The following is a 23,855-nucleotide window of genomic DNA, read 5'->3' on the forward strand; positions in this document are numbered from 1 at the left end:
GAGCGATCATCTGTGAATATCGGACGAACTGGCAAGGGGGTAGTTATCAAAATGTGGCATGACGGCGGTATCCAGCACTTCTTGTTGATAACGTTGACCATTGCGTGTCCCTGGGTATCCAGCACTTCTTGTTGATAACGTTGACCATTGCGTGTCCCTGGGTATCCAGCACTTCTTGTTGATAACGTTGACCATTGCGTGTCCCTGGGTATCCAGCACTTCTTGTTGATAACTTTGACCATTGAGTGTCCCTGGGTATCCAGCACTTCTTGTTGATAACGTTGACCATTGCGTGTCCCTTGGTATCCAGCACTTCTTGTTGATAACGTTGACCATTGCGTGTCCCTGGGTATCCAGCTCTTCTTGTTGATAACGTTGACCATTGCGTGTCCTCTGGTATCCAGCACTTCTTGTTAATAACGTTGACCATTGACGTCCCTGGGTATCCAGCATTCTTGTTGATAACGTTGACCATTGAGTTCCCTGGTATCCAGCACTTCTTGTTAATAACGTTGACCATTGCGTGTCCCTGGGTATCCAGCACTTCTTGTTGATAACGTTGACCATTGCGTGTCCCTGGGTATCCAGCACTTCTTGTTAATAACGTTGACCATTGAGTGTCCCTGGGTATCCAGCACTTCTTTTGATAACGTTGACCATTGCGTGTCCCTGGGTATCCAGCACTTCTTGTTGATAACGTTGACCATTGCGTGTCCCTGGGTATCCAGCACTTCTTGTTGATAACGTTGACCATTGCGTGTCCCTGGGTATCCAGCTCTTCTTGTTGATAACCTTGACCATTGCGTGTCCTGGGTATCCAGCACTTCTTGTTGATAACGTTGACCATTGCGTGTCCCTGGGTATCCAGCACTTCTTGTTGATAACGTTGACCATTGAGTGTCCCTGGGTATCCAGCACTTCTTGTTGATAACGTTGACCATTGCGTGTCCCTGGGTATCCAGCACTTCTTGTTGATAACGTTGACCATTGAGTGTCCCTGGGTATCCAGCACTTCTTGTTGATAACGTTGACCATTGCGTGTCCCTGTGTATCCAGCTCTTCTTGTTGATAACGTTGACCATTGCGTGTCCCTGGGTATCCAGCACTTCTTGTTGATGACGTTGACCATTGCGTCCCTGGGTATCCAGCAACTTCTTGTTGATAACCTTGACCATTGCGTGTCCCTGGGTATCCAGCTCTTCTTGTTGATAACGTTGACCATTGCGTGTCCCTGGGTATCCAGCTCTTCTTGTTGATAACGTTGACCATTGCGTGTCCCTGGGTATCCAGCTCTTCTTGTTGATAACCTTGACCATTGAGTGTCCCTGGGTATCCAGCACTTCTTGTTAATAACGTTGACCATTGAGTGTCCCTGGGTATCCAGCACTTCTTGTTGATAACGTTGACCATTGAGTGTCCCTGGGTATCTAGCACTTCTTGTTGATAACGTTGACCATTGCGCGTCCCTGGGTATCCAGCACTTCTTGTTGATAACGTTGACCATTGAGTGTCCCTGGGTATCCAGCACTTCTTGTTGATAACGTTGACCATTGCGTGTCCCTGGGTATCCAGCACTTCTTGTTGATAACGTTGACCATTGCGTGTCCCTGGGTATCCAGCACTTCTTGTTGATAACGTTGACCATTGCGTGTCCCTGGGTATCCAGCACTTCTTGTTGATAACGTTGACCATTGAGTGTCCCTGGGTATCCAGCACTTCTTGTTGATAACGTTGACCATTGAGTGTCCCTGGGTATCCAGCACTTCTTGTTGATAACGTTGACCATTGAGTGTCCCTGGTATTGTAATAAAATCTAATGAAAAGCACATCATCACTGAGCCACCGCCAAAGGGTTCAGCTGCATGTACAATCTCCTGATGATATGCCTGAGTTCGATACGCGACAGCGGCCGACGTGTAGAAGACAGCGACTATGTCAGAACAATTAACCTTACGCCATGTCCTCAAGGTGCAGTGCAGCTTTCACGCCAAATGTTCCCGTGTGAGGAAGGACATTTGACGTTCCATCGGACCAGCCGGCCGCAACCTCCTTCCAATGGTACTGGTGGAGAGTCGGACCGTGTCAGTCTTCGGCATGTGTCATTAGATTGCGTCTTGCCAGACGTATTTGGACTCGGTCCTCATTGTCATTGGTCTTCCTCGATCTTCTTGGACGGTCCTTTATTTCACCGGTGGTCACAAGTTCCTCGCAAGTCGTCTAAAAACTGTGTGGCTAATGTTCAACTCAGCACCGATGTTGCAACAGGATATCCGTGTCATGCATGTTTAGTACTGCGGTCCTTTATAACAGTTCAGACAACTGTATCGAAGATATTGGAATTATTGAATTCATACCCCAACGTGCTTGGCGCCTTGGCAGTATGATTACACAATGCCATTTAGAAAGTGGTCAAATGTAACAAATGTAACATACTAAGAAAGTGCAATCCCAAACATAACATATGTTGCCTTGGCAGTATGTCAACATGCGACCCGTAGATGTTCAGTATCCTCGGGTAGGATTGCCTGTTTCGACCAACATGTTTTTATTGCCCTTGGATTGAGGTGGTGCTAAATATATTAATGTGTATGTGTATATTTCTATCAGAGTATCTGGGACAGTGTCACAATAGTGTCCTACTGTGTATGGTACAGTGTCGGAAAAGGTCAGTAAAGTCGGATACGGTGTCAAGTGTCGTAAAAAGTAATTTTAGTCTCAGCGAAATGCTAGGGCAGTGTCAGTACAGTGTCCCATACAGTGCCGGTTACAGTGTCCCGTACAGTGTCGGTTACAATGTCCCGTGCTGTGTCGGTTACAATGTCCCGTACAGTGTCGGTTACAATGTCCCGTCCAGTGTCGGTTACAGTGTCCCGTGCAGTGTCGGTTACAATGTCCCGTACAGTGTCGGTTACAGCGTCCCGTACAGTGTCGGTTACAGCGTCCCGTACAATGTCGGTTACAATGTCAACACAATACCAAGATTGTGTTGGTTACAGTGTCAGAACATTGTTGGGTACAGTTTGCTGGACAGTGCTGGAGACGGGCGTGACCGGCCGGCTGTGTGGAGTGTTGTGGAGGGTGGCCCGACATTGGAGAGAGCTCCTCTGCTGTGATTTATAACTCATCGTGGCATGTTTATTGTAAGAATGTTTCCCTGTTACCCTATGTAAATAGTTTACATTATCTACCCTTGACACATGCCGGATGCCAGTTTCAAACACCCACACTTGTGACATCCAGCGGGTAGCGAGACTAGGTCACCAGACCATCGGACTCCAGGACTGAGGATCGGATGGCCTGACTCGGTGGTTCTGCGTGTCATTGCGCCCAGATGTTCATCACCCTATCAACCACTGGTCTGACTAGCTCGGAGACGAGTATCAACAGTCAATAGTTGGTTGGCTGCTTGTTTAACGCCGCACTCCGTAATATTCCAGCTTTATGACGGCGGTCTGTAAATAATCGAGTCTGGGCCAGACAATCCAGTGATCAACAGCATGAGCATCGATCTACACAATTGGGATACGATGACATATGTCAACCAAGTCAGCGAGCCTGACCACCCGATCCCGTTAGTCGCCTCTTACGACAAGCATGGGTTGCTGGAGATCTATTCTCACCCGGATCTTCACGGGTAGCGAATTCAAGGATACGGTGTATACGGTTGTCCATAACATTGAACACTGTGTCGCAAAAAGATGAAAGTCCACAACACAAGTGTGATGCCCGCATGAAATACCTGTTTTGTTTGTTCCACAGGCAATATCACATGCTTAATGTCAGTGAGGGTCACATAGCAGGACACGTTCATGTGGCATCTGAAGAATCAGTGCTCAGAAAAGGATGAATGGAGAGTGAATTCTCAAGTGTATTGTTTCATCACACTGGTACTGTATATACTATGTGACGTGGCTGCTATCGCAGACCATCACAGGAGCTGTATTTAGTAGAATTATTTAGAATGTATATACAGACACATTACCGCCACACACGCGGCAGATACTGGCCGGTTGATCCAAGAACTCTTTGCTCGTTCCTGTCAGGGGTGGTGGGGTAGCCTACATAAAGTGTTTGCTCTTCACACGGAAGACCTGGGTTCGATTCCACATATGGGTACAATGTGTGAAGCCCATTTCTGCTGTCCCCTGCCATGATATTGCTGGAATATCGCTAAAAGCGGCGTAAAACCATACTCACTCATTTCTGTTAATGAACTTTGCATGATTTGCAAATTTCAGTAACAGGAAAGAGTTTATTAACCTCCTGCACATGTTTTAAAACAAACGACAACCTGTCAAACAATGAGACTTCGTCCACAACTAAATTGTTATGACGCACCGTGTGTTCGGAATGACAGTTTGGAACAGCCCGACAACGGTGTGTAGACGAGTCGCCAAGGGTGAATTTTTTTGACGATGTGAAATATCTATCAGCAACAAGATTGGTGGACAACACATACTCGCGTTTGTGGGTGAATTTGAGTACCACTGAACGGTTCTTTCTTAGTATTACGTATTGCTTCATATAAGGAAACACAACAGAAATTAGGCAGTATATGGTGTTAGCTGTTCGGTAATACCCGACGCTGCTCTACATCCATTGAGACCAAGAATGTACCTATCCTTGGAGTAACGAACTAGGGCGACGTGGAATAAACTCAAGTGGAGGTTCATAAAGTCACAAATCATGTGAAGGATCGATCCTAGGCTAAGTTTACCGTAACACTCAAGGGAGCGTCAGTGGGCGGAGGTGTACTGTCACTATAACTTCGGCATACCTTCTTGCTTTTAACTTGTTTTATATTAGTTTCAGCTTGTAGTAACACACACGTGGTATACACAACAAGGGACGAGTCTTCTCTGTGTGTGTGGAGGATTCGGTTTTGGCGATAGCTGGCTGACAGGTCCACGTTTGTCTGTAGTTCCTTGAGGTAAGTGTTTTGTAGCTAACATGTTATATTAATTGTCTGTTCGATTCGCATTTTTGTGTATGTTTTACTTCGCTTTTAGCAATAATCCAGCAATATCACGGCGGGGTCACCAGAAATTGGCTTAACACGTTGTACCCATGTTGGGAATCGAACCCGGGTCCGGCGAGACGAGCGAACGCTTTAACCAAGAATTCAGCCATATTGCTACCATAACAATACTACTGACACCTGGTGTTTGGGATGTGTTCACTCGTTATATCTGGGTGAGTGAGTTGAGCGTAACGCTGAGTTGAGCACTATCCCAGTGACATCACGGGGTGGATGAAAGCCCAAAGTAAAGCAGGTCCCAGATGTTACCAATCTGGTGCAACATACAGAGAAAGGTATGGTGCAGAGAAATCTAGAAACGTATTCGGAGAAAACCGGGATGCGTGGATCCTGTCGTACCCAAGGGACGCGACTCTGCACAGCTAAGTGGGCGCCTCAGACGACCGAGCCACTAATGCCCCCACTGAATGTTGAAGTACCAGAAAATAACATGAAGATTAATGATTGCCATTTTCTTCCGTTACCTCGTATCCGTGTTCAGATGAGTGGCAAATCATCTTTTATATCTGTAAATACATGAAGTAAACTCATAAATCGTGAATTACCCTTGTTTAAAATGCTATGATCACATTTCTTGTAGTGTCGTGTATGTTTCAGTTGGGTCGTCATGACGACAGGAATGTACACAGCCATGAGTTTGCTAGCCCCCCTTCTTCTTCTGCTCCCCCTGGCGTCTGGGTGTGGTCGGGGTGTCATCCACATCAAGGACAACGAGTACCGGGGGATGCTGATCGCTATAGAGGAATCGGTGCCGGAGGACTACTCGCTCATAGAGAAACTGCAGAGCATATTCACCAACGCGTCAAAGTACCTGTACCAAGTTACACAGTAGGTGTCTGGGTACCTGTACCAAGTTACACAGTAGGTGTCTGGGTACCTGTACCAAGTTACACAGTAGGTGTCTGGTACCTGTACCAAGTTACACAGTAGGTGTCTGGGTACCTGTACAGAGTTACACAGTAGGTGTCTGGGTACCTGTACAGAGTTACACAGTAGGTGTCTGGGTACCTGTGCCAAGTTACACAGTAGGTGTCTGGGTACCTGTACCAAGTTACACAGTAGGTGTCTGGTACCTGTACCAAGTTACACAGTAGGTGTCTGGGTACCTGTACCAGGTAGGTGTCTGGGTACCTGTACCAAGTTACACAGTAGGTGTCTGGGTACCTGTGCCAAGTTACACAGTAGGTGTCTGGGTACCTGTGCCAAGTTACACAGTAGGTGTCTGGGTACCTGTACAGAGTTACACAGTAGGTGTCTGGGTACATGTACAGTCACACAGTAGGTTTGAATATTTTGATGGTAACACAAATCCCACTTAAACGTTCAGCATTGCTGGGAGAGTAATGCGGTTCATGGACTGTGAGACAGACTAAATCACACAGGTGTCCTGATAGCTGTCCTCATTTGCATAGTAGGTATCCATTTGCATGCACAGAGGTATTATCTGGTATCTAAACCTGAGACTTGATTATCGTAATGTCCTCATCTGGTAAACACACAGAGGTATTATCTGGTATCTAAACTTGAGACTTGAGTATCGTAATGTCCTCATCTGGTAAACACACAGAGGTATTATCTGGTATCTAAACCTGAGACTGAGTATCGTAATGTCCTCATCTGGTAAACACACAGAGGTATTATCTGGTATCTAAACTTGAGACTTGAGTATCGTAATGTCCTCATCTGGTAAACACACAGAGATATTATCTGGTATCTAAACTTGAGACTTGAGTATCGTAATGTCCTCATCTGGTAAACACACAGAGATATTATCTGGTATCTAAACCTGAGACTTGAGTATCGTAATGTCCTCATCTGGTAAACTCACAGAGATATTATCTGGTATCTAAAGCTGAGACTTGAGTATCGTAATGTCCTCATCTAGTAAACACACAGAGGTATTATCTGGTATCTAAACCTGAGACTGGAGTATCGTAATGTCCTCATCTGGTAAACACACAGAGATATTATCTGGTATCTAAAGCTGAGACTTGAGTATCGTAATGTCCTCATCTAGTAAACACACAGAATTATTATCTGGTATCTAAAGCTGAGACTTGAGTATCGTAATGTCCTCATCTAGTAAACACACAGAGGTATTATCTGGTATCTAAACCTGAGACTTGAGTATCGTAATGTCCTCATCTGGTAAACACACAGAGGTATTATCTGGTATCTAAAGCTGAGACTTGAGTATCGTAATGTCCTCATCTAGTAAACACACAGAGGTATTATCTGGTATCTAAACCTGAGACTGATTATCGTAATGTCCTTTCCTCTATGGATACCCATTTGCACTAAATTTATTTATCTGTCATTTTTTAAGAATCTTCTTCAGGTTACTGGTTGTTTCTGAAGCATATTAGCAAGTATATTTGTTTTTGTGATGCATAGTACAACTATAGATAGGGCGTGCCTGTAAACACACATATGCATGTTCAGATCATACACCATCTTTCAGCCAGCGAGCATATTTCGGTGACGTCACCATCCTGGTCCCCAAGTCGTGGTCCGACAGGCCGCAGTATGAGCCACAGACCAAGGAGACTGTAGACAAAAGCGATATTCTTATTGACCAAGCAGATGACAGATTCAGCTATGGCAACCGACCTTTCGTAATAAAGACGACACCTTGCGGCGAGTTGGGGCACTACATGCACCTGACCCCAGCGTATGTCCTGAACGACACAGCTGCTGATCTGTACGGCCCTTACGATAAGGTGAACAATGCTCACAGAAGATGTATCTGAATGGTGATGCAAATGTCGATACCCAGCTATACTACTAAACAATTAAAGAACAATCGACAATTGACAATCTGTCATGGCGTCTTGGCATTGCAAGGATTTCACACTCTTCCGGTTGTGGGTGTTCTTTAACATTTTTTTAGTAGTATATATCAACTAGTTTACATCCGCCATTTGGAACAGCTTAATTGAAATTACGAGTGTCGTTTATTCAGAGATCATGGGTTATACCAGTGTATGTGGTTCAATCTAGCATTCATTATGTATTTGTCATACTGTTAATGGTAATAGTGAAAGGCTAAACCAAAATCGGGTAACTTCGACTGACGTATGTTCTGACTTGGAATAGGATGCTTACCAAGACAAGAATCCCTATCTCTGTCCTCCTTGTAGACCATCATACATGAGTGGGGACATCTCAGATACGGGGTGTTTGACGAGTACCCGGATGAAAAGTCTTCGCAGCAGTTTTATGCAGCGAGTAATGGCGAAATAGAAGGCATCCGCTGTTCAACGGCGATACGAGGAAAGTATATAGATTATATCACTTCATATCTACTTTATCCTTGGTGTGTTTTTATTTTGTGATGGGTTTGTTTTTTGTTGTTGTTTTGATTGGGTTTTTTTGGCTTTCAAATTTAGCTCCTGTCAAATTTCATGACAAATTAACAGCAGCAATATTAAAGAATCAAGATAGCTATTCTCGAAACGTTCGCATCCCTTCGAACTTCTTAGGCCCATTCTTAACACATTGGCTACGATCAAAGATAAGAATCTTACGGTCTACGAACGTTTCGAGAAAAGGGTGTTCTTATACATCTAACTAACGTATCAATTAGTTAGAACAATCTTATCGCACACCGCTACATGACTGAACAACGTCAGTCGTAAGAAAAAATATTGGTGTTCTTGATTTCTTCTGAGTGCTATATGCCATCATCCTGTGATATCGTTATGCCTTGTGATATCAGTCCGACGTCCCCCTTACAGGTCGCTTCTATGACGTTGTCCGGCAGACGGAGGGGTGTCGATACCAGGTCGGACTTCCGGACAGCAACTGCCGGTTCCAGCCCTACACAGAAAACACAGGGGAAAAGTACGGCTCTCTGATGTACTCACAGCAGCTGCAGCATGTGAGTTGTAGCCTGCAGGCGATTGAGGACGCCGAGCTCCACTGTAACGAAATCAGATCCGACACTGAATTTTGTAATTGATGTTATTAATGCGTTAGAGTAGAAATCTAAAATATACTTCTAAGTGAACGGGACATTTCAGACAAATCAATATCTGTAGGTGACCATATAATGAACAGTCTGTCCCGAACTTCAATTTGTCCAGTTTGAACTATACTTGAGAAGCAGTTTTCATAAGTTAACTAACTTTCTCTCATAGCATCTCAGATTATCCCAGTGTGTCACTAACATATACGGGATCGCGTGGTCAGACTCGCTGACTTGGTAGAATAGGTCTTCAGCAACCCATGCTTGCCACAAAAGGCGACTATGCTTGTCGTAAGAGGCGACTAACGGGATCGGGTGGTCAGGCTCGCTGACATGTCATCGGTTCCCAATTGCGCAGATCGATGCTTATGCTGTTGATCACTGGATTGTCTGGTCCAGACTCGATCATTTACAGACCGCCGCCATATAGCTGGAATATAGCTGAGTGCGGCGTAAAACTAAACTCACTCACTCACTAACTCGCTGACTTGGTTGATTTTTATTTTATTTTATTTATAATCTATTTATATAGCGCCGCGTTCCAGCTAGGCTGCTCACAGGCGTTTTGTTTTTCCCTCGATCATTGGATGTCAATCTCAACGGTACATCGTATTATCAATCTCAACTCCCTGGGGATCATCTTGCAGCCACTAGGCACACCAAGTTAATATGGCTTTTCCATCCTTACGAGGTACCCATTCACAGCTGGGTGGACTGGGACACATAGTCACGGTACTTTGTCCAAGTTTACTGCACGTTGCTGTACCCGTAACTAATTTAGGTGTTTGCACGTATACTATCTGGTCATTTACCAACGGATTCGTGGGTTCTTTTAAGTGCACAGGGCTGTGCACTGTACACTAGGGGTTGTGACAACACTGAAAGAGTCTGCACACAAAGTTGACTCCAAGGTTTTTACAGACCGCCGCCATATACAATGTAGCTTGGATATTGCTGAGTACTGCGTTAAACAACCAACCAATCAACTAGTATATATGTTGTCTCTGTTTCAGATCGTCCACTTCTGTGACAACGACCCGTCCTCCCCGCTGACCCTCCACAACCGACAGGCCACAAACAAACAGAACCAGATGTGTGACGGTCGGAGTGTGTGGGAGGTGAGGTATTCTACATTATATCACTTATATCCCGGAAGTCATTATGTCGTATGTGAAACGTATTCAGCTACTATCACCAGAATTACGGACACAGTGCGTAATCCCTAGTGTCACACAGAATAAAACTACACCACAAACTTTGACATTCGGTCCTGTGACGCCGCCTCGGCAGTATTCCTGGTATATATTGGTAGGTTTAAACAAGTTCCGTTTTCCTGCCCTACTTTCTGGAGCATGGCGAGGTAAGATAAATTCTCGCTCCATGGTGCAGACGTCTTTTTGTCAGCTAAACTCTGTTTTAATTCAACATTTTACCTACCAAGGTGATGAGAGAGCATGGCGATTTCGAAAAGAACTTCAACCCTCCCCGCAACGTGACATCGACAGTGCCGACGTTCCGACTGGTCAAGGAGAGCACCAGACGGACTGTATTGGTGCTGGACACGTCCGGGAGCATGGAATCTTTCGGAAGAATCTCCAAACTCGCCAGGGTAGGTGCGCTTTCGAATCCATCGTTCAGCAGTTGCTACATGTCTCTCAGTGAAGATCCGGGTTAGAATGGATCTGCAGAAACCCATCCTTGTCGTAAGCGACTAACGGGAGGAGTGTCAGACAGTTATTCGATGCATGTCATAATATCCCAGTTCCGTAGATCGATATCAGGCTAGCTATTCCGTAAACGTTCGTAGCCCTACGAACTGCTTAAGCCCATTCTTAACACATTGAGATCAAAGTTAAGAATTCGTTTCGAGAATAAGGGCCCAAGACCGAGAATAAGGGTCTGGTCCATCGATATTTTAGAGATCGTCGCCATGTAATGGAAATATGGCTGAGTGGCGTTTTACAACAACTAAAAAACCGGTTGTATTAACCAACAAAACACAATGTGGTTCTTGAGAGGCATATAGAAGTTGGTATTCAAGTATAAGACAAAATATTATGGATGTCAACTTCTTGTTTATTCTATTCACGACGTTTCTGGGCTGTTCCTTGCCCCTTCGTCAGGTGAATGAAACGTTGTGTATAGAATAAACAAGACGTTGACATCCATAATATTTTGTCTTATACTAAAACACAATGTGTAACTCACAACTGCTTATTTTCGGTAAAACATTCGGTTAAGTGTAGAACCGTGGAGCGATATAAACCTGATCAGAATTGTGGACTTATGTTGAAAGTTTGTTGACAGATTGTCGTTTGTTTTAAAACAGGTGCAGGAGGTTAATAAACTATTTCCTGCCACTGAAATTTGCAAATTATGCAAAGTGAGTTTAATTTTACGCCGCTTTTAGCAATATACCAGCAATATCACGACAACGGACACCAGAAATGGATTCCGCACATTGAACCCATGTGGGGAATCGAACTAGTGTCTTGACGAGCGAACGCTTTAACCACTCGGCTACCCCAACCCCCCTGTTGTAAGTGGAACAGTATGAGTGTAAAATGGTGAAATGATGATAGATTATAATTTCTGTACAGCTGACTATACATCTAATCATGTCACAGCTACATATACAAAGACACGATAGTGATTAGCTTGTTCATTATGAAAATAATCATAATCCATACATGACGGGGGCCTAGTGGTCACAGCGTTCACTCGTCTCACCGACGGTCCGGGTTCAGATCATTGTATATTGTTTCTGTTTCCCCTAGGCGGCATCCAACTACATCTCTCGGGTCCTCGAGGACGGGGAACAACTTGGAATTGTCTGGTTCAACCGGTACGCCACCATCAAGTCTCGTCTGCTCGTTGTTAACAACGTGACGAGGACTGAACTTCTACAAAATGTTCCAAGAACTGCTAGTGGAGCAACTAGCATCGGAGACGGTTAGTCGAGTTAGCCTATACGCCCCTGATACGTATCCGATACGCATCCTTTACGCACTCGATGTTTCCCTACAAGGAACACATATGCATACGATACGCATCCGATATGCATCCACCCGCACCTGATATGCATCTGTTAAGCACTCGATATGTACCCTACACGGACCTGATATGCATCCGATATGTACTCTATACGTATCCGATATGTACTCACACGAACCTGGTACAGTTATAGATTCTCAGTCAGCATGGTACGTAATACGCCTGTCGGAGAGATTGTTACCGACTGCGTATCGGGCGCTATTCAAGAATATAGCAGACGACCATCTGGTCACCTTGGTACGGTAAATGCATTTGGTGGGCGGATATATCAGAGGGAAGTTGGGGCAGGGGGATGTCGGCCTAGACCTGGTACAGTTGTTACGTTACCCATGTTACAGGCATCTTGAAGGGTCTGGAGGTTCTCGCATCTACCCAGGGTGGGAACATGATCCTGTTGTCGGACGGAATTGAGACCCACCCTCCCTACATCCGGGACGTCATTCAACAGGTAACAACAACCCACTCTCCATGTCTAGATGGTAGTGCTGTGTTGTGTAGACGCCATGCATGTCCCACAACAGGTGACAAACTTCAGGTCATCGTTTCTAGTCCAGTCTGAAGTAGTAATCACGTGTTGTTGCAGATGAGATCCATGATTCTGACACAGCCAGACGTGAACTCTCGGTGTAGGTTCTGTGTTTGCTGTTCCAGATTGTCGATGCTAACGTAACGGTTGATACGATCGCTGTGAGCGCCAGCGCTGATGAACAGCTGGAGATGTTGGCACAGACGACGGGCGGCATCAGCTTCTTCCAGTCCGACAGCGACATCTCCAACGCTCTCAATGATGCCTTCATAGCTTCCTCTGAGCGGGGCAAATGTAGGTTCAAATGTACTTGGCTTGCCCCTGTAATATGTCTGACGTGAAGTATTGCTAAGATTTACATCTCGACCACACAAGTCGGGGTGGAATATGATATTTTATACATGAATTCTTTGGGAACCTTTTACACTTCACCATAAACCAAAAACCTTATGAAGCTAAACGGCGAACTGAATGCTATCCCAGAAGCATTCGGGTAAGATTCAGATCCCTGTGACTTTGTTTATCTTTAAAGAAACGGACAATATTATAGCTGAAAATAAGAAAATCATATTTCGTGAAGGTGAGCGAATCAAGTGTTCACAAACTTTTTATGCGAAAATACTAGTATTACATCTCAATTCTCTACTACCTTAAACTGCTTCAAGGGACTTTCAATCTTTAGACTTCACTCGTCTCACCGACGGTCCGGGTTCAGATCATTGTATATTGTTTCTGTTTTCCCCTAGGCGGCATCCAACTACATCTCTCGGGTCCTCGAGGACGGGGAACAACTTGGAATTGTCTGGTTCAACCGGTACGCCACCATCAAGTCTCGTCTGCTCGTTGTTAACAACGTGACGAGGACTGAACTTCTACAAAATGTTCCAAGAACTGCTAGTGGAGCAACTAGCATCGGAGACGGTTAGTCGAGTTAGCCTATACGCCCCTGATACGTATCCGATACGCATCCTTTACCCTCGATGTTTCCCACGCAAGGAACACATATGCATACGATACATCCGTTATGCATCCACGCATCTGATATGCATCCGTTAAGCACTCGAAATGGCACCTGCCCTACACGATGATACGTTACTCGATGTGTACCCTATACGTATCCGATATGTACTCACACGAACCTGGTCCAGTTATAGATTCTCAGTCAGCATGGTACGTAATACGCCTGTCGGAGAGATTGTTACCGACTGCGTATGGGGCGCAATTCAAGAATATAGCAGACGACCATCTGGTCACCTTGGTACGGTAAGTGCATTTGGTAGGCGGATATCTCAGAGGGAAGATAGGGCAGGGGGATATCGTCCTAGACCCGCTAAAGTAGTTACGTTACCCATGTTTGCAGGCATCCTGAAGGGTCTGGAGGTTCTCGCATCTACCCAGGGTGGGAACATGATCCTGCTGTCAGACGGAATTGAGACCCACCCTCCCTACATCCGGGACGTCATTCAACAGGTAACAACAACCCACTCTCCATGTTTAGTTGGTAGTTCTGTGTTGTGTAGGCGCCATGCATGTCCCACAACAGGTGACAAACTTCAGGTCATCGTTTCTAGTCCAGTCTGAAGTAGTAATCACGTGTTGTTGCAGATGAGATCCATGATTCCGACACAGCCAGACGTGAACTCTCGGTGTAGGTTCTGTGTTTGCTGTTCCAGATTGTCGATGCTAACGTAACGGTTGATACGATCGCTGTGAGCGCCAGCGCTGATGAACAGCTGGAGATGTTGGCACAGACGACGGGCGGCATCAGTTTCTTCCAGTCCGACAGCGACATCTCCAACGCTCTCAATGATGCATTCATAGCTTCCTCTGAGCGGGGCAAATGTAGGTACAAATGTACTTGGCTTGCCCCTGTAATATGTCTGACGTGAAGTATTGCTAAGATTTACATCGCGACCACACAAGTCGGGGTGGAATATGATATTTTATACATGAATTCTTTGGGAACCTTTTACACTTCACCATAAACCAAAAACCTTATGAAGCTAAACGGCGAACTGAATGCTATCCCAGAAGCATTCGGGTAAGATTCAGATCCCTGTGACTTTGTTTATCTTTAAAGAAACGGACAATATTATAGCTGAAAATAAGAAAATCATATTTCGTGAAGGTGAGCGAATCAAGTGTTCACAAACTTTTTATGCGAAAATACTAGTATTACATCTCAATTCTCTACTACCTTAAACTGCTTCAAGGGACTTTCAATCTTTAGACCGTCTGGACTGCACAGGACTGCATATACAAGCACCTTGCAGGTAACTGCAATGTACGTGAATAAACGTGTCAAAGAGAGAATATTCAGTGTTCCACAATGTCATCTTTTGTCTGCTACAGCTGCCCGTCAGAGAGTCCTACAGCTGGTCAGCCAATCGTTTCTCCTACAACCAGGGGAGAGCTATACTGACGTCATCTTCTTTGACTCCTCCATCGGTGTCAACACCGACATCTCCATCGGCTACAACACTACAGTCCCAGTGGTTGTCATGGTGACCCCTGGCGGCCATGTACTGAACTCCTCGTCCCCGGAATATACCAACGAGGCATCCTTCAACACGTCCAACTTCCACTTCAAAGACTACATGGAGGTGAGGCTGTCTAGATTTTCTATTATTGAAGAGGCAGCCAACCCCCTTTTGGAACGAGAATATATACGCGTGCCTTATCGGTTTGGTACGCGTAGTGCACATATGTGGGTGTGTTTTTACACGAAGATTCTACATTTTGTAAAACACAATGGTGTGCTTAAACATTACCCTTGCATATCTGTTTTTTCAGTAATTATTTACTAAGATTGCACCTTTTTATTAGGTATATATACTCTCCCAAAAAAAGAAACGCATATAGGAATTTCAACTGTATTTTTATGTTTATTTTGAAACATCTTGTAGGCTTTATGGAGTCAATGAAATATAGCGAAATTGCACACTGGGAATGCAGACTTATCCGTCTTTGGCACCAACTCGAGGAAGAGTCAGTTTGAGTGTCACATGGAGACGTGTGGTGGCGCTGAAGTCAATACCTCGTGTGACCACCGTGGGCATCCAGAACTGCACGGCATTGCCTCGGCATCGAACGAATAAGTCTCAGAATCTCGTGTTGCCCAATCGCAGCCCACTCTGCCTGTAGTGCCTGTGCGAGTTGCTGAAGTGTCTGGGGCTGAGGGTTACGGCGTCGCACCCGTCTGTCAGGGCATCCACAGATGTTCGATCGGGTTTAAAGTCCGGTGATCTTGAGGGCCAGGGGGCGCACATTGATGTTGTGGTTCTGGAGGAAGTCTCTAGTGTGACGTGCTGTGTGGGGCCTGGCATTGTCCTGTTGAAACAACTCCCTCTGGCGATCAATGATTGGAAGGAGGTGTGGGCGTAGGATTTCGTCACAGTACCGTTGAGCTGTCAGGTTGCCCTGGATCATCACCAAATCACTTCTCCTACGGCAGGTGATCGCTCCCAACATCATAACACTTCCCCGGCCGAATCTGTCCACCTGGGGAACGCAAGCGTCGGCGAAACGTTCACGTCGACGTCTGTACACCCGCATTCTTCCATCGCGTCGTTCCAATAGAAATCGTGATTCATCACTGAACCAGATTCTACGCCAATTCGGTAGGTTCCAGGCCTGAACGTTGGTGCACCATTGAACTCGATGTCGACGATGTTGTTGTCGAAGCACAGGGCCAAAATAAGGTCTTCTGGCACGTAAACCAGCCTCTCTCAACCTGTTCCTGACGGTCTGTGCAGAAAGCCTCCTCAATCCGGGTATTTGTCGAGCGGTACTGGTCGCCGTAGCTGTTCGATGACGCAGGTGATGTACCCGGATGTAGCGATCCTGCGCCGCAGTGGTCGCTCGTGGTCGCCCACTACGAGGGGCATCTGCTACCGAATTCTGCCAGCGATATCTCTCCCAGAGCCGTGAAATCGTGCTTTGGTGAACATTCATGCGTCGGGCAACTGCACGTTGAGACTGGCCAGCTTCAAGCAAACCAATGGCGATATGACGGTTGGCTTCACTTAGACGTGGCATTTTGCGTTCGTCAACAATATTCCAAATACAGTGAATAATCGACAGACAGCGATCAACCTTTTATACCCATCATTGAGACTATCTGATCCCCAACTTTCACGTGCATTGCATGTGAATTGTGTATTCTGTGACACTACATGCCGAAATTGAAAATCATGCTGTTAAATACGGGTATTTTACGGATGGTGCGTTTTGTTGTGATGTTTCAAAACATAAACACCATAGGACTCATAAACAGAGCAAAACCTTTTTGTAAAATGAATCACGTTTTAATTCATTTGCTACATGAAATTGCTATTTTCATGATGCGTTTCTTTTTGGGAGAGTATATATTTTCGTCCATGACCATTATTCTCCCGTTGTTGTGTGAATTCTGACGTGCTTTTGGCTTTAAGCAGTTCTGGTGTTAAGCAGAATTCCGGATTCAGGGTTGAAAAATGAGAGTTCGAGTGAAACATAAACAGCCTAAGATCAGGTAGCCTTCATTCAGGGCACCTTCTCTACATCTTAATAAACTCGGTGATCCAGCTGGATCCGTGTACCTGGGGCATGTTGTCAACGGACAACAACATTGTCCAGCATCCCATGATCCTCGGCGTCCCCGTCGGGACCCCGTGCCCCCAGCAACACGTGCTTGACATCCAGGAAGGGTGATCAAGCTCTCTGGCTGGGTTGATTGATCTATCAATCGTCTGGATCGTCAGGTCCAGTGTCAATTATTCACAGTGCTGCGTTAAACACCAAACAGAAATAGGTTTCAGCGGAAGTCCGTTCCTGCTAAACTCGGAATCATTCAAAAGTTTATCTATTTAAAAGTTTATTTATCAACTTCCATAATTTTCTATTTAAATATGCTTGTCGTTCCTTCGTTCTATAACGTTTTGAAACACGAATCGGAGCTGGCGGTTAATGTTAGCAAGGTATGTAATTTATTACCATGACAATTTCCGAGAATGTATTCTTCCAGACGGGAGGTCTTGCTGTGAACATCACCAACACACATGAGGAGGTCCAGGTGATGGCCTTCACCGTGTCATCACGTGTCAGACAAGGGCAACAGGCACCCATTCTGGCGCATGCGCAGTGGGGCAAATCAAGTGTTGCCTTCCCGCTTTTCCAGAATCTCTATATCAGCGTGTCACAGGGTAACCTAAGTTCGTTCTCCTGACAGACCTAGATATATTGTGAAAGAATATTTTAATGATAAGTTTCAAACAATGTGTTTTATGTGTGAATGAATGAGTTTTGCGCCGTTTTTCCATACCCCAGGAGTTTGACGAGCCTCAATATCCCACCGCCCCTTCTGAATCTGACTGAAATAACAATTGTTACCGAATAGAAAGTAAACACATTACATTTATATCTACATTCCCTAAAGTGGTAAATTATTTCAGGGTTATCCCCCTTACTGAAAGCGACGGTGAAGGCTACACTGGAACAACCAGGATTGACGTCCGGGGAGGTGACAAGCGTTCCTCTCATGGTCAGGGACAACGGCGCAGGTGAGATGGTCCAGGACTGTAGACTCCGCCACTTGGATGGCAACAACACCTGAACGTATACCAGTGATAATTAGTTGGGCGCCATATAACTGGAATAGTGCTGGATGTGGCGTTAAACAACAAACCAAACAAACAAATATAATCAGTTGGAGACGCCCGAATTATTTCAAATGACAAGAGTCTCTGTGCATTTCATGTGCATTTCATCTGACATTACAACCCGCCATGATCCTGCATATCTGACATTACAACCTGGCATAAACAGATCTGACATTACAACCTGACATTACAACCTGGCATAAACAGATCTGGACATAAACAGATCTGACATTACAACCTGGCATAAACAGATCTGACATTTTGTCACAACCTTAAACAGATCTGTCTGTCTTGAAGTCACAGCAACAGTCTGGCATAAACAATACTGATCTGTTGCCATTTATTCCAAGGTGCTTTGTCAAACGTACATCTGTAACACTTTTGCTGAAAGAATGACCATCGGGAGAATTTACAGTATGAGATGTCTGTCTTGAAGTCGCAGCATACAGTCTAGATCTCGCTAGTATTCGTGTATATACTGATACTCTGTCTTGAAGTCGCAGCATACAGTCTGGATCTCGCTAGTATTCGTGTATTATTGATAATCTGTATCAGGCGCTGATGCGACCAAGAATGATGGCATCTACTCGGCTTTCGTCACCAACTTCACCAACAATGGCCGCTACTACGTCACCGTAACTGTCAACGACAATGCAGCCACTGTGGTTGCTACTGATCGGGTGGTAGGTGTTGGGGCAGCGGTGGGGGATGTCGGCGGGAGGATGGAGCACACACACCAGAACGTGGGGCACTTCCAGAGGTCAACGTCCGCCGGATCCTTCAGTCTCACAGGCTTCGCTCCCGGTGGGTTGGTCAGCTGGTGAAATATTTATCTCCATTTGAAAATCCAGGTTTGATTCAAGATATGGTTAGAACATGTGTAGTTGTATTGTCCCCACTCTGATGTTGCTAAGATACTGTCTGGGCATTATAACAGCTGGTTAATTATGCAACTCGTCTTCACACAAATGTCCTTTGTCCCTAATATTGTCGCAGGATACAGGATCTGGGCAAACAGCGGTTCGATTCCCTGCAGCGTCACGCCAAAGACGTTTACAGGCGGTGCTTCTTGCTAAGCTGCCTTGGCAGGGAGGAAACAAGGAATGGTCGGCTCCCAGTACAGTACCCTGTGTGTGAGTTCCTTGCTCACAACAATGCGCCAATGTGTCTGTACACAATCACGTCTGGACCACACAATCCGATGATTGAGCATCTATCTACGTAAACAGATACGACGGGCATGTATCAACCAGTCAACCACCCCATACTGTTTGTCGCCGCTTAGACTATCATGTGTTACTGAACACCACTTCTAACCCAGATATTCAGAGGGAACAAGCTATATGACTGCAATGACGTTACATTTCACGCCGTGGGCAGATACCGGGATGTGACTGAACTGTCCCCCTGACCAATATATACAGAACCGGAACATTACGGGGGAGTTTGTGCTGCTTTTATTAAAGTTGTTAATGTTTAAGAAGTAAATGCCCATCTTCAGATCTTTTTAGTAAATATATTATTTAGCCTTTCATTATGCACTTCCTTGGGATCTGTACATGGCGGCCGATGACGTGTGTTGCAGGCAGTGACCTGTACCCCCCATGCAAGATCTCCGATCTCCAGGTGACCGTTGTAGGGTACAAGGAGGTCCGGCTGGAGTGGACGGCGCCCGGAGACGATCTCGACTCTGGCACAGGTATATACTACACTCCACTTCCGGGTACTGCCTGGGGTGTTCTCTGTTTCTTTATGTCTACTATATCACACAGGCTGGATAAGACGAACTTGGTAATACCGGGCAGAATAGAAGACGTAGATTATCCCTGGTAATACCGGGAGAATAGAAGACGTAGATTATCCCTGGTAATACCGGAGAGAATAGAAGACGTAGATTATCCCTGGTAATACCGGGGAGAATAGAAGACGTAGATTATCCCTGGTAATACCGGGAGAATAGAAGACGTAGATTATCCCTGGTAATACCGGGGAGGATAGCAGACGTAGATTATTCCTGGTAATACCGGAGGGATATATAACGACGTAGATTATTCCTGGTAATACCGGGGAGACTATAGAAGACGTAGATTATCCCTGGTAATACCAGGAGAGACTAGAAGACGTCGATTATTCCTGGTAATACCGGAGAGGATAGCAGACGTAGATTATCCCTGGTAATACCGGAGACTAGAAGACGTAGATTATCCCTGGTAATACCGGGGAGAATAGAAGACGTAGATTATACCTGGTAATACCGGGAGAATAGAAGACGTAGATTATCCCTGGTAATACCGGGAGAATAGAAGACGTAGATTATCCCTGGTAATACCGGGGAGACTAGAAGACGTAGATTATCCCTGGTAATACCGGAGAGAATAGAAGACGTAGATTATCCCTGGTAATACCGGGGAGAATAGAAGACGTAGATTATCCCTGGTAATACCGGGGAGAATAGAAGACGTAGATTATCCCTGGTAATACCGGAGACTAGAAGACGTAGATTGTCCCTGGTAATACCGGGAGAATAGAAGACGTAGATTATCCCTGGTAATACCGGGGAGAATAGAAGACGTAGATTATCCCTGGTAATACCGGAGAGACTAGAAGACGTAGATTATCCCTGGTAATACCGGGAGAGAATAGAAGACGTAGATTATCCCTGGTAATACCGGGGAGACTAGAAGACGTAGATTATCCCTGGTAGAAATTATCCCTGGTACGTAGATTATACCTGGTAATACCAGGAGAATAGAAGACGTAGATTATCCCTGGTAAAACCGGGGAGACTAGAAGAATAGAGATTATCCTGGTAATACCGGAAGAATAGAAGACGTAGATTATCCCTGTAATACCGGATACCGGGGAGAATAGAAGACGTAGATTATCCTGGTAATACCAGGAGACTAGAAGACGTAGATTGTCCCTGGTAATCCCAGGAGAATAGAATAGACGTAGATTATCCCTGGTAATACCGGGAGAATAGAAGACGTAGATTATCCCTGGTAATACCGGAGAGAATAGAAGACGTAGATTATCCCTGGTAATACCGGAGAGAATAGAAGACGTAGATTATCCCTGGTAATACCGGGGAGAATAGAAGACGTAGATTATCCCTGGTAATACCGGGGAGAATAGAAGACGTAGATTGTCCCTGGTAATACCGGGGTTCTGGACAACAGAAAGCCTGCTGTGCACGTGGCCTCTCTCAGTCCCCGGACCTCATCATTGTTCCTTCTGTCCAGCCGTTACTGTCATGTACTAGCAAGACCAGATTCTTCAAACATTCAGGAGCATCTATCCTATTGAGTTTTACCCTTTCAGATGCAGTCGTTTGTTTTCTCTTTCACGGTTATACATCTGCAGAAACTAAGCTTTAGTCTCACCGACCACGGAACAACCTTTGCAGTCTTGTTGACACGTGACGTATAGCCTAGATGGCAGATGTTTCTATATAAAGCAGTACAATATATCCTCAACTGGTAAACAATGACTATGATGCACTGTAAGCTGGTGAAGCGGTCGATACAGGTATACGTGATGACCACACCTGACATGGCCACTACCTGTGACCTTGTGTTCCAGCTGCCGGATATGAACTGTGGATGAGTACCGAGTTTGACCCACTGTATGACAACCACACGCTGACCACACCAGTGACCGGAGACATGGTGATTGAGGGAGATCTGGCCAACCCAGCGGCGTCCGGGACGGCAGAATACATCGTTGTCAAACTCGATAGGGACGGTGAGGATTTGTTAAAGCAAACATAAACATAACACAAAGGGGAAGAGACAAGTTAGATAGTCATATTAAGATAAAATTCTTATTTGCCATGACCAGCTATTATGTTGTTGTTGTTGTTGTTGTTGTTGTTGGAACACTTGGACGTTTTCATCCCAACTTTCCATTTGCACAATCCATGTCATTTATACATAGTGTGTCAAATTTGCGCTGGAAACTACAGTGGAAACCGCCTAAGTAAAGACCGCTTAACTAAACAGACCTGATAAGTAAACACTTTTCTTTGGTCCCGGCAAATTTCTTCATTAATTATCACTATTAGAGTCCTGTTAACTAAACTTGGATAAGTAAACAATACCGCTTAACTAAACGTATTCTCACAGTCCCTGGAAGTAAATTACTTAACAAAAGATACTGGATAACTAAATTAGCGATCACCACATAATCCGACATGAGGGGCACGTGTCAGTCTCCAGTTAAACAAACATCCTACTTACAGCTCGCTGGCGTCAAGCAGTTGACAATACACTGACAATTGGAGGCCAGCCCTGATAAGTTGTTCATTGATACATATGCATACATATATACATGCATATGGTTGTCATTTGCAGATTTTTATAGGTTTGGATAAGTAAAATACCTGATAAGTAAACAATTTTGGCTAGTCCCTTGGAATTTTACTTATCAAATTTGCGCTGGAAACTATATACATAGCAATGGGTACAAGAATGGGAATTACTAAAACTGAGGTAAATTAGAGTCAAGTAATTCTACAGAATGTTTCAACAATGAGAATGTGAATGCGATGTTGATTCTATAATTATTATCATTGATATGATCCAGGTGATGTGACGTATTATTTCACCATCCTTGCGACCGATGACGTAGAACAGCGAGGACAACGTTCCAACATCGTCAGCGTCTCCATGAAGCACGTGCAGCGGCCCGATGACGTAGACGTGGCACTGATTGCTGGGATAGTGACGGCCGTCTGTGTGTCGGTGGTAGTCGTTGCCGTCATCGTAGGCGTTGTGATGTACCGGAAGAAGAGACGGGGATTCATAGTGACCATCAGGAAGAAGTACCTGGGCTGATATTATTAATGTTGTCTTGTAACTGAATCTAAGCATTTCCTGAAACAGGCCTGGCTTTCACGAAATCGGTAAATAACGGGTCCGGTTTTTAACGAATATCCTTCTGCATCTTCGATGGCGATTAACTTATAAACGTCATCGTCTTTTGGTGGTGCAAAACCAACTGTCTGGAAGTCTCGGAGCTCCCAAAGTAATACAAATACCCACAAAACCAACAGTCTGGAAGTCTCGGGGTTCCCGAGGGAAAAACCTGTTTTTGAAGTGAGAAGCTGTTTCAATATTTATGGTATTGTTGCAAGTTCATTCCCAAGTTGAAAGATAACTCGGACATCAGTAGGTACATAACTGAAGTGTGGAATAAGTAACCACACTAGATTAATGAACAATCAACAAATCACACTGAAATATGTAGGATTTGGTTTAAAGGCAATAAAATGACTCAAAAAATTAGCAGTAGAAAAGATTTACATGTCCTCAATAATTGCCATGTAATTTGTCACAGTCGGGTGTCTTGGGTGAGACACGTGTCCCGTTCTTGAATCCAGGAAACTGTGGAAGCAGGCACCAAAGACACGTGCCATGTCTGCAGTGTGCACGCAGATAAGTCTTAGAAGTCTCCCTCCTGCCACCCTCATGTAGCTCACTGGAGACCGTTTGCTCAAAGCGTCTCCAATCTTGTGAATTGAGATGGTCTAAAGCTCCTCGCAGCGTTGTCAATATTGTACGAGCGCCTCAATCAATTTTCTGCCCCGTTCAGTGAACACCACTGTCTATAAATAAAGTATTGCCACTTAAA

At 45.0% G+C, this 23,855-nt stretch overlaps 1 protein-coding gene across 1 annotated transcript; it reads left to right on the forward strand.

Moving 5' to 3' along the window:
• The first annotated feature begins 1,991 nt into the window (after window positions 1-1,991).
• On the forward strand, window positions 1,992-23,520 carry LOC124291427 (calcium-activated chloride channel regulator 1-like). The gene is made up of 21 exons (XM_046728414.1): window positions 1,992-2,081; window positions 2,997-3,109; window positions 5,636-5,866; window positions 7,500-7,758; window positions 8,179-8,266; window positions 8,776-8,918; window positions 10,019-10,123; window positions 10,447-10,614; window positions 11,783-11,957; window positions 12,398-12,507; window positions 12,711-12,908; window positions 13,332-13,506; window positions 13,946-14,055; window positions 14,259-14,427; window positions 14,938-15,188; window positions 17,591-17,768; window positions 18,018-18,125; window positions 18,780-19,028; window positions 19,810-19,923; window positions 21,807-21,968; window positions 22,809-23,520. Exons 1-21 carry the CDS (start codon window positions 1,992-1,994, stop codon window positions 23,057-23,059), a joined length of 3,447 nt encoding a protein of 1,148 aa, XP_046584370.1. The 3' UTR covers window positions 23,060-23,520.
• The last annotated feature ends 335 nt before the right edge of the window (window positions 23,521-23,855 follow it).

This window comes from Haliotis rubra, unplaced genomic scaffold (assembly GCF_003918875.1).
Source record: "Haliotis rubra isolate DU_JTF1 unplaced genomic scaffold, ASM391887v1 Scf491, whole genome shotgun sequence".
Lineage (NCBI taxonomy): Eukaryota > Metazoa > Mollusca > Gastropoda > Lepetellida > Haliotidae > Haliotis > Haliotis rubra.